At 42.9% G+C, this 11,711-nt stretch overlaps 1 protein-coding gene across 1 annotated transcript; it reads left to right on the top strand.

The window, feature by feature from the left end:
* The first annotated feature begins 366 nt into the window (after positions 1 to 366).
* On the top strand, positions 367 to 10,595 carry H3-3a (H3.3 histone A). The gene is made up of 4 exons (XM_048436503.3): positions 367 to 517; positions 1,998 to 2,148; positions 3,443 to 3,596; positions 10,159 to 10,595. The coding sequence occupies exons 2-4, from the start codon at positions 2,021 to 2,023 to the stop codon at positions 10,285 to 10,287; spliced, it is 411 nt and encodes a 136-aa protein (XP_048292460.3). The 5' UTR covers positions 367 to 517; positions 1,998 to 2,020; the 3' UTR covers positions 10,288 to 10,595.
* Positions 10,596 to 11,711: the final 1,116 nt, after the last annotated feature.

Genomic DNA, 11,711 nt, shown 5'->3' on the forward strand with positions numbered 1-11,711 from the left:
GGGGGCGCGCGCGGGGGTGGTGCCCCTCCCCCCGCAGGCCGGGCGCTGGTCTGCGGCCTGCGCCGCCCTCCCATCCCCCCACTCGCCCCACTGCACCCCAAAGCCGAGGCTTCGGAGGCTCACGGTGGCGCTCGCACCCGGCGGGGACGGACCGGGGCGGACGGCGCCTCCGCGGGCCCTGCGGCCCCTCGGCGTGTCTTTTGTGTTTGTACACACCGCGAGAGGCGGCGGGAGGAAGGGGCGGGCGGCGCGCGGGGGAGGAGCGAGCGCGCGCCAGCGAACGAGCGCGCGGGGGGAGGGGCGGGGCGGGGCGCGCGGGGGGCCTGGGCGGGGCCGAGCCTTCCCTCCATTGTGTGTGATTGGCTGGCGCGCGGCGCGGGGCGGGGCGGCGTGTGTAGGGGGTAGCCTCGGTGTCAGCCATCTTTCAATTGTGTTCGCAGCCGTCGCCGCGCCGCCGCCGCTCTCTAACGCCAGCGCCGCCTCTCGCTTGCCGAGCTCCAGCCGAAGGAGAAGGGGGGTAAGTTTCTCCGTTTGCCCGCGTTCCCGGAGCCGGGCTCCGTCCGCCGTCGGTTTCGTAGCGGACCGCGGAGGGCACCCACAGTCCCTCGGGCTCGGCCCGCAAACTTTTTGGCGCAGAAACGGAGACGGGGAGCGAGTTTCCCTCTCCCTCGGGCGGCGGCGGCTCCCCCGTCTCCGCCTCAGCCCAGCGGCGGCACCGCCGCGGTGCCGAGCCTGCTCGCCCTCCCGCGCCGTGGGCTCCCCTTTCTTCGGTGAAATCCCGCCCGCCGCCCCTTCCCGGGACCCCAGACCTTCACCATGTCCCGCGCGAGCCCCTCAACTGCCGCCTGCGGGTCCCGGGCCGCAGTTTTTCGGGCGCGAAATGGGTAAAATCGCCGCCGCTTCCCACCCCGGGCTAACTCGCTTTTTGCTGCCTCCCCACAGTTGTGGCTGAGCTTCACCATCTTGTCTCTCTTCTCTGGTCACCGACCATATTTTTCCCCCCCGTTTCTCTCTTCCCCATTTTAAAATGGAAGGAAGAAAAGATTTTAAGAACATTTTTTTGCCTTTTTTGGAGAAAAAGAAACTTGATGCATATGAAATTCAAGATAACAAAAAAGAACTTTTGCATTTTTGTGGCGAGCGGCACGTGGCAGGGGATGGGGTATTTTCGAACGATTTGCTGTTTGTCTGGTTGGAAGGGAATCGGATACGTTTTGCAATTGTTTCCATTTTGTGCTAGTCTTGGGGAGCCGAATCGCTTGCTGCCAGCGTGGGGCGCCGGGACCGAGACGGGCAGGTCGGGTACCCGATACCCAGGGACCCGGGGGAGGCAAAACCAAAAGTTTATGTGGTGCTGGGGTGGGCCGGGCTGTCGGTGTCGAGCGCTAATTAAGCCTGGGTGCGGGGCAGTCGGCTTCCATAGCGAAGCCCGGGAGGACGGGCTTTGTGGAATGCTCACTGGCAATAGCTGTTGTTCTTGTCTTTCGAGACGCCTTTTTATCAACATAACCGTAAAGATACAAACCTCAAGAATGTTTTCAGATATTTACAGCAATTCAACTGCCAAGCGGGGGGGGGGGGGCGGGCGCAAATGGGGGAGGGCTGAAACCTTTTTCTAATTTTTTTTTTTGCTGTAATTTGACTCGACCTTTTCTGTGGTTTGTGGCTTCGTTCATTTGACTTTGTGATCGAATGTTTGTAGACGTTTCTAATTTCTACTTTAATTAAGGAAATTGAATCAAAACCTATTGGAGTGGTCTCGCTGGTTTTGGTCGCTTGTCGCTTGGAATTGGCATTATGAGTATTAGTGCTGACAATTTTTTCTAGTTTAAGTCATATTTGGGTAGTAGACCTGATCCGCGCCCTTTCAGATTAATTATATAACAGCTTTTTTCTCTATACTGATTAGTGCGGGGGGGGGGGGCTTCAGGCAGGAAAATGTGTATGCTTTAGTTGAATATGATGGGTTTTTGTTTTGTTTTTTTAAATGCTGCTAGGTAAGTAAGGAGGTGCCCATACCATGGCTCGTACAAAGCAGACTGCCCGTAAATCCACCGGTGGTAAAGCACCCAGGAAACAACTGGCTACAAAAGCCGCTCGCAAGAGTGCGCCCTCTACTGGAGGGGTGAAGAAACCTCATCGTTACAGGTATTTATGAAAGGAATAGGGAAAAAATGTCTTAACAGTATATCCATGTACTTTAACAGGAAGATGGGTAGGTAACAGTCGTACTTTTTGCTTTGGAGAAAAGGTATTTCTCCCTCGTAAATACTTACTACTGCTAGTATATGTATATGCATGTTTGTTTATGGATATGTGTAACTTGGTATCAGGTTATATTGATAAAATTTTGAAGCTGTAATCCGATCTAAAGTTTAAAGGGACCCAGTACCCAACAGGTAATAGGACACATTAACATTTTAACTAGGCATTATTAAATTTTCTTAGCTAGTAAATGGTTACGTGTGTGTATACTACGAACATATGTATTTTATATACGTGAATGATTTTGTATATATGTTTGTATATGTACATACATACACACATACATTTTTTTCTAGGTTGCCCCTCCTCACTTGTAAAGTAATAACTTACCTTAGGGAAACCTGTAAAGTCCCCATTGATCATAGTTACTTGTCTTTTTTTTCCCTCCTTTATTACCTCATTTTATTTTGATGTAAGCACTGTTGTTAAGGACATCTACCATTAGAGGGCACAAGTTGCCCAAATTTGCATAGGCAGATTTTATAGTGAAAAGCTCATACAGTAGAAGAAATATTTGGGGGTTAAAAAAAAATAGGGCAATGACTTAATTTTAGAAAGTTTTCTTCCATGTGGAAGAAACAATGTGAAATCAAGTTTTCAAATGTAATCCTAACTGATGATAGAATAGTGGGGATCGAATACGGCTGTTTGAAGTGAGTCGCAGTAAATTACGTGGGCTAAGTCTTTTCGGACATTAAATCTAAGGCACAGATGGGGCAAAGGAAAGTGACGCTTCAACACGGGAGAGTCTAAGCCATCTTTATTGCCAGCCTAACAGCAAAGATGTTCTCAAGTCTTGTTTTTTTAATGGCAGGGCTCAAGCTAACCTGGGCTGGCCTGAAACTCATTATGTAGATCAGGCTGGTGTTGAGCCTCCTGAGTGCTGCAAGCATACAGTACCATACTCAGCTCAAAGTTGTCTACTAGCTCAGATGCATGTGTGTACAGGTAAAAACAAATGCAGGGCTTGATTAACTGCCCTTTTATCTTTTTTAAAAGTGATCTTTCTCTTAAAAGAAATATTCAGATCATAAAAGTGCTCTGTGAGATTCAGTACTGAAGACTAGTTGAAAGTTTTTGAAAATTTACCAAATTACTGCTTTTCTTTAAAGTTGACTACTTTTTTGTGTGTCGTATGTTGATTTAGTAACAACTTCTTTAATATTAACTTTTGAAGGCCTGGTACTGTGGCACTCCGTGAAATCAGACGCTATCAGAAATCCACTGAACTTCTGATCCGCAAACTCCCCTTCCAGCGTCTGGTGCGAGAAATTGCTCAGGACTTCAAAACAGATCTGCGCTTCCAGAGTGCAGCGATTGGTGCTTTGCAGGTAAACTGATGGTGGGGAAACCCTTGCTCTTGTTATGATTTGTATCAAGAGCAATTATACATCTTTTTTGTTTTCCTGTAGCTTTATTGTTATAAGCCTTCGAGGTAGGCTATGAGGTGTGATTCACTGTTGATGAAATTTAAAGGTTAAATGGTTCAAGGTAGCTGGGTAGTTGTGGCCTTTAATCCCAGCTCTTGGGAAGCTGAGGGAGACTGATCTTTGAGTTCAAGGCAAGCCTAGCCTGGTCTACACAGTGAGTTCCAGGACAGCCAGGGTTACACATAGAAAACCTGTTTTGAGAAACCTAAATAAATGGTTCAAGGTGTTATGCACATAAAAATTAAAAAGCCTGATGCAGTTATGGCATTTAACTTTTTTTATTAAGCATTGCATTAAAAACCATGCTTAACTCTATCTTGGTTTATGAATGCTGCAGGACATTAGAATAGAGAACTAGAATTCTATTGTCACTTTGGTCCTTAGTGACGAGGAAATGTCTTCATGGATGTAAAGAAGCAAATTAGGATATAATTAAATATCTAAATAGAGTAGGCAATATTCAAGAATTCTACATTACAGGTGGGTCTGTAAAGTAACTTGAACACTTGGTAGTTTGAAAGGGAACTATAGAGTTCAAATTAAATAGGAAGCATAGTGTGAATTTAACTTAGGTCTAATGTTGAAAACAGTGTTCTGGAAATAGTTGTGTATGAAATACTTAAGACAGGATTAAAATGTGAGGTTAACACAAAGATACTTGACAAATGCATAGGTATAATTAACCTTATTTCTCAAAATGTGACAAAACGAACAACTGAACGGTCAGAAAGCACGGGGTAGATTGCTGGGCACTACTGCGTGTCACCATTGGAGGATTTTCAAGGTTGCTGTTGCTGTCCTAGCTTTTGCTTTATATACGATGGATGGCTTCCACTCCGGCATATAATTGGTTGAGCCGTTGTTAGGTTGAGCCGTTGTTTGATTGGTCAATTCCAGGAATAGGCATCCATTAAATTCATGGTAGACTGAAATGACTGAAATTTCAACTCCCCAAATCCTCCATACTGTTCCTTAGAATTTTACTTATATTTTAATAGCTACTTACTTATAAATTCTCTGAACAAATCACAATTTCTAAGAACCCTGAAAGGATTGATGGCTTTTGTTTTCTAATTACTGTTAGTAGACTGTGCCTAACACATCACTGTGTTTGGAAGTCCAGCCTTTATTATTATTATTATTATTATTATTTTCCTTACATGCCGATAATAAAGCTTTTTCAGTTGAAATTACTAAATGTGTTGGTGGGAGAATGCTTGTCTTTTTAAATTAATTCAGGTGTAAATGTCCATTGTCAATATTATTCGGTTACATAGTTAGCAGTAAATGTGATTTTAAGCAAAATGTGCACATCTTTTGTGTGTGTGTGTCCTCTGATTTTTGAGTGAACTAATCTTTATTTATGTTTATTCTGAAATACTAGCCAGCTGTATAGTTGAGGATGACCTTGAACTTTAATTCTCCAGCCTATATCTGAAGACTGGGATTAAAGGCATGCTTTACCATGCCTGCTTTATGTGGTGCTTGAGATCAAATCCAGAACCTTGTACATAATAGGCAAACTATACGCGCGCGCGCGCACACACACACACACACACACACACACACACGGTTTCTCTCATTAGTCTTGACTTTCCTGGAACTCAGGCTGGCCTCCCAAGGGCTGGGATAAGGTGTTGGTCTCCACTGCCCAGCTAGCAGTCAAGACCCCAGCTCAAAAGAGGGATCTTGCTGGAGGTGGTGACCCTTCATCCAGCACTCAGGGAGGTAGAAGCAGTTGGGTCTCTTGAGTTCTAGGCCAGCCAAGACTACACGGAGTGAGACCCTCTCATAAGATAACTAAACCACAGGATCTTCCTTATAAGTTTTTCGTGTGTGTGTGTGTATGTGTGTCCGGATGCTTGTAGATTAGTTGTAAGATTATAGCTCCGAAAGTGTTAGAGATGATACATAGTAGTCCTGTTCTTTACTTGTATATGCAAGGCCCTAGTACCACAAGACAAAAAGTCATTTGCTGGTTGAAGTAGGATCTAGAAGCAAATAGGATTCCAAACAGCACTTTAATCTGTCGTGATGACTCAACCTCTATAATTCCAGCACATGAGAGCCTGAGGCAAGGGTGTTGATACAAATTCAAGGCCAGCCTGGGCTATATAGTGAAACCTTGTCTCTTAAAAACGAGTTACTCTATTTTTGGCATTAGAATTATACAGTTTAAGCTGGGCGTGATAGGGCTTGTTGGTCTGTAATTCTAACACTCATGAATAGTGCCAGCAGGGTTATTAGTCAGCATCAGTGTGGACTACATAGCTAGTTCAAGACTAACCTGGAATAATACATATTGTCATTCTGTCCTTTAAAAAGAAGACAGACATGGTAGTGTGTGCCTTTAATTCCAGTAATTCCAGAAATAAAAGAGTAAGACAGGCAAAGTCTTGAGTCTAGCCTGGTCTACATAGGAAGTTCATGGCAGCCAGGACTATAAAGAGAAGCCCTGTCTCAAAACAAGATTCCAGGACAGGCTTCAAAGCTATAGAAAAACCCTATCTTGAAAAAGCAAAAAGATTGTCGGCACTGGAAAGATGCCTCGGTGGTTAAAAGCTGTTTTTCCTTTATTTCCCATCTGCATCAAGCAGCTCACAGCCACCTGTAACTTCAGTTCCAGGGGATCTAATACCCTTCCTCTTCAACTTTCGGGGGCACTGGCATGAATGCATGGGTGTGAAGCAGATACAAGCAGACTCCCCACACGCCCACACATAACAAATTAATCTTTTTTAAATTGCATCATTAACTTTTAAAAATAGCTTCTCTGTCACCCTTCCCCAACATTCCAAGATCCCTAAAACTGGATGCCTTCAAATCCTATGTATATGGTGTTGCTTTTGTGCATTATACAGTACTTTATAACTTAGACATACAGCAGCATTACAATAGTAAAGGCGGGACAGAACAGTGTACTGCTGTTCTGTAGTCTGAAATGGAGCTTGAACCTAGGGTCTCCTGCTTCCCTGGTAAACACTCTATCTACACTAAACTATACCCCAGCCCTTTTTTTTTTTTTTTTTGAAACAGGGTCTTTCTGTGTAGTTGTGGTTATTCTTGAACCTAATAAGTAGACAGTCTGTCCTTTAACTCACAGGTCTGCCTGCCTCTGTAGCATAGGGATGAGAGTCATGCATCACCATGCCTGGCCAGCTGTTTTGTGAGGCAGGGTTTTGTCTTGAATGTGTAGTTCTCTTGCCTCTAGCTTCCTGGGTGGCTAACTTGGATTGCTAGCTTGTACCACCAGTCCTGGCACACAGTATGTTAATAAAAATTTAAAATTTATGAAATGTGTGTCAGGTGTGATGGCTCATGCCTACATTCCTAGGACTGCGGGGCTGTGGTAGGAAGTCTATGCGTTTAAGATCAGCATGGGCTAGAGTGAGGCACAGCCTCAAAAAGATATATGAATAAAATGTTTACTTCCAGCTTTTTCCTTTTAATGTTCAGATCATGGTGTTAACAGTAAAGGAAGCTAGGTTGAGAGTTATGGAGACGACTACACAACTAAAGGGGAAGGAATATAAATAAATAGTTCAGAGAGGTAGATATTGATGATTGGGAATTGGCCGATGGAATGCTTAGCTTTTACCCTAAATGTCAGGGAACTTGAACTAAGATGTTTTTATATTAAGAATGGACAGTTTTGAAACGAGTCAGGTCGTAAATGTATTCAGTGTTGTAGATTAGCTATGTGTAGTAGTGCACACTCTCAGTGCACTCTCAGGAGGCAGAGGCAGGCAGATCTCTGAGTTTGAGGTCAGCCTGGTCTTTAAAGTGAGTTTCTGAACAGCTGGGGCTACACAGAGAAATAGTCTGAGACAACAACAGAAAATGTTATGAATTAATGTCATAAGTTGCTTTATCTTCTGCCATTTCAAAATTGCATCCCTTGAGTTATAAATTAATGTAACAGTATTTATTTATTTTGATACAGGGTCTTATTGTTTAGACCTGGCTGGCCTGGAAGTCAGATTTCCTGCTCTGGACTCTTTACAGATTTAGTGCTAAAGGGATTTAGGAGCATTTGGTAAAAGAACTAGGAATATATCTGTATTGTGAGTTCAATAATCTTCCAGAACACAACTCTTAGAAGCAAATAGTCTCAGAAACCTGACACCTCTTTAGTTCCTAGAAGTTTGTGCTGCCTTCACAGAAGTGTTCTCTCCTGGGTTTGCATCATCCTAGTGCTGAGTTAAAAGATAAACTAATTTCTTACTGAGAAACTTCTGTTGGTTTCTACGTTGTAAATTCCTGAGAGCAGGCCACAGTGTATTGTACTTAGCTCACTGTTATTATTTTTGCAATTGTTCATGTGTGTGCATGTGCATATGAAAGTCAGGACAAGTTGGAGGACTTGATTTTCTACCATGTGGGCTTCCAAGAATCAAACTCAGTGTCAGGTTTGCCAACAAGCCACTGCCCGCTAAGCCATCCCACTAGTCCACTTTCTATACTTTTTACTTCACTTGTAGAACAGCCCAAGAATGAGTCCCTGAACAGTAAAGATTTTGCTTTGGGACTATATAAGATACGAGTGAATTGTACAGAAAAGAGTTGGGGGGGGTGCCATACTGTGAATCATGCTTATCCCCAGAACAGATTCTGGTTTTCGAGACAAGGTTTCTGTTGTATAACAGAGCCCTGGCTTTCCTGGAACTCACTCTGTGGCCTTGAACTCACAGAAATCCACCTTCCTCTGTTTCCCAATTACTGGGACTGAAGGTGTGCACTACCACCTGCCTTCCCAGAACAGATTTTTGTTACTATTTTTGAGACAGGGCCTTGCTAAGTTGTCCAGGCTAGATTTGAGCATGTGATCGCCTACCTCAGCCTCAGAAGTAGGTAGAAGCCTGAACTAGTAGGTCCAGCTGGAGATTTAATTAGGGTTAGGTATAAAAAGCAAACTAGCAAACACTGAACATCTATATGGGAACAAAGCATTACATGGAATGAGATCTCCTAGCAAATTAACTGAAGGATAGTAAAAGCTGACTGATACCTAGTAGGGCCAATATGAGTGCCAAGTAACTGGGGTATAACTAATTACGAAGAACATATTCCTCCAGGGAGGCAGATTTTTATAGAAGTGGGGTACTAAGGATTCTTTAAAGGATGAAAGTAGGGGCTGAAGAGAAAACTTGGTTAGGTGCTTATCTTGCAAACATGAAGGCCTGAGTTCAATCTCTAACATCCATGTAAAAAGCTGTCTGTGGTGGTAGATGCTTTTAAATACTGACACTAAGTGGAGGTCAGGGGAGAGGGGAGCAGAGAAAAATGTATAGTGCAACTAAAACAATCTTTTGTTTTTTTGTTTTTTGAGACGGTTTTTCTGTGGCTTTGGAGCTGTCCTGGAACTAGCTCTTGTAGATGAGGTTGGCCTCGAACTCAACAGATCCGCCTGCCTCTGCCTCCCAAGAGCTAGGATTAAAGGCGTGTGCCACCACTGCCCGGTCTTTGTTAGTATTTATAAAGCAGAATCTTGGTCATGTTGTGGGAAGTATTGGTGAAAGGGAATGCCCAATTCTACCCTAGGAACCCTAGAAACATCTTTTAAAATGAAGCCGTGTGTGTGTGTGTGTGTGTGTGTGTGTGTGTGTGTGTGTGTGTGTGTTTTAATGCCATTCAAAGGATAACCTGCAGTAGTTAGTTGGCTTTTCTCTCTTCCTTGTCACATTACATGACAAGTGTCAATGAATGGTTCATATTGCTAGCAAGTTTTGGGTGGTAGGATGAGTAAGAAAATACCCTGGGGAATCTTGCAGTGAAATAGGGCAGGGCAGGGGGCGGGTAGAGATAGGATCGGCATTCTAGAGGGCACAAAATACCATTGTGCATATTAAGGATTTGGAAGAAAATACTTTGGAGCCGGCTAAACAGATAAAAGTAAACCAATCTGTGATGTATTCTGGAACCATTAAGTACTCTTGTAGAACTGAAAAAAAGGACAAACTGGGCGGTGGTGCACACCTTTAATTCCAGCATTTGGGAGGGGAGGCAGAGGGAGGTAAATCTCTGAGTTTGAGGCCAGCCTGGTCTACAGAGCTAGCGCCAGGACAAGTCTACAAAGCTACAGAGAAACCCTGTCTCGAAAAACGAGAGAAAATAAAAGAACAAAGAGCAAAGTGCTGAGTTCAGCCCTCACTCAGCACTACAAAGTATAAACAAGAAGGTAGACGGGATCATATGTGCTAGGGACTTGTTGTCTGCACCAGCTGCCATGGTGTCCCCTACTGAAAAACTGCTGGGCTGCATACAATTAATTCCCTTTGTAAGGTGGGAATGTTAGAATTGGTTTCTTTGCGTGTTTTGGTGTATTGTGTGGTTTTGGTAGATTTTTTTTTTTTTTAGTGTGAACATTTGATATATTTAAGTTTTGATTAAAAAGTACGTTTTTAAAGGGTTTTACTGTGCAAGTGTTGGAAACAATAGTAATTTTTCTTTATTGTTGTTTCAGGAGGCAAGTGAGGCCTATCTGGTTGGCCTTTTTGAAGATACCAACCTGTGTGCTATCCATGCCAAACGTGTAACAATTATGCCAAAAGATATCCAGCTAGCACGCCGCATACGCGGAGAACGTGCTTAAGAGTCCGCTATGAGGGGAAACATTTCATTCTCAAAAAAATTTTTTTCCTCTTCTTCCTGTTATCAGTAGTTCTGAATGTTAGATATTTTTTCCATGGGGTCAAAAGGTACCTAAGTATATGATTGCGAGTGGAAAAATAGGGGACAGAAATCAGGTATTGGCAGTTTTTCCATTTTCATTTGTGTGTGAATTTTTAATATAAATGCAAGATGTAAAGCATTAATGCAAGCAAAATGTTTCAGTGAACACATTTCAACAGTTCAACTTTATAACAATTATAAATAAACCTGTTAAAATTTTCTGGACAATGCCAGCATTTGGATTTTTTTAAAAATAAGTAAATTTCTTATTGACGGCAACTAAATGGTGTTTGTAGCATTTTTATCATACAGTAGATTCCATCATTCACTATACTTTTCTAACTGAGTTGTCCTACATGCAAGTACATGTTTTTAATGTTGTCTGTCTTCTGTGCTGTTCCTGTAAGTTTGCTATTAAAATACATTAAACTATACCTGCTTTGGGTCTTTATTATTAACCTTACAGATACAAGTTTAATATCCAGTGATTTGCTATATCACCTTATGTCTGAGACAAAACTCTTTGAGAGGCCAGGCAGTAGTGGCACACACCTTTAATCCCAACACTTGTGAGGCAGAGGCAGTTGGATCTCTGAATTTGAAGCCAGCCTGGTCTACAGACTGAGTTCCAGACAGCCAAGGCTACACAGAAAAACCATGGCTCCAAAAATGTACTTCACCCCCCCCCCCAATAAAAACAAAACAAAACAAACTTGAGAGACATAGAAAAAGTAACTGGAGCACCTGGAAATGATTTGAATAAAGAACTCTGTCTGGAAAAACCAGAGTGTAATCATAGGTATATACTATACTATTAAACTAATGGTAACAAAAATGTGCAATTCTAGAGGTCTTGCTATTCCAAAATGGTGCATATTAAGTTATTCAAGCACCAATCATTCATTAACTTGTTTTGGTTAGCATTGGAATGTTTAACATGAAGTGTGTGGTGACCGGCACTAACATGAACTTAGCTGTAACACTAAAGGACGTGCGGTATTAACTAACTGGGCAGAGAACAGATTAGATAGCATCAGCAAAGGTCATTTAGCAGTCTTTTTTTTTTAAGATTTACTTATGTATACAGAGTTCTGTCTGCATATATACCTACAGACCAGAAGAGGGTGCCAAATCTCATTACAGATGGCTGTGAGCCACCATGTGGGTGCTGGAAATTGAACTCAGGACCTCTGGAAGAACAGCCAGTGCTCTCAACCATTGAGCTATCTCTCTAGCCCTTTTTTTCTTTTCTTTTTCTTTTTTTTTTAAGCAGAAACTTGATTATAGGTGCTTATAAAAATTGGCTGGGTCCAGGTGTGTTAGTTCAGGCCTTTAATCCCAGCA

This window comes from Myodes glareolus, chromosome 5 (genome assembly GCF_982192425.1).
Source record: "Myodes glareolus chromosome 5, mMyoGla1.1, whole genome shotgun sequence".
NCBI classification, from domain to species: domain Eukaryota; kingdom Metazoa; phylum Chordata; class Mammalia; order Rodentia; family Cricetidae; genus Myodes; species Myodes glareolus.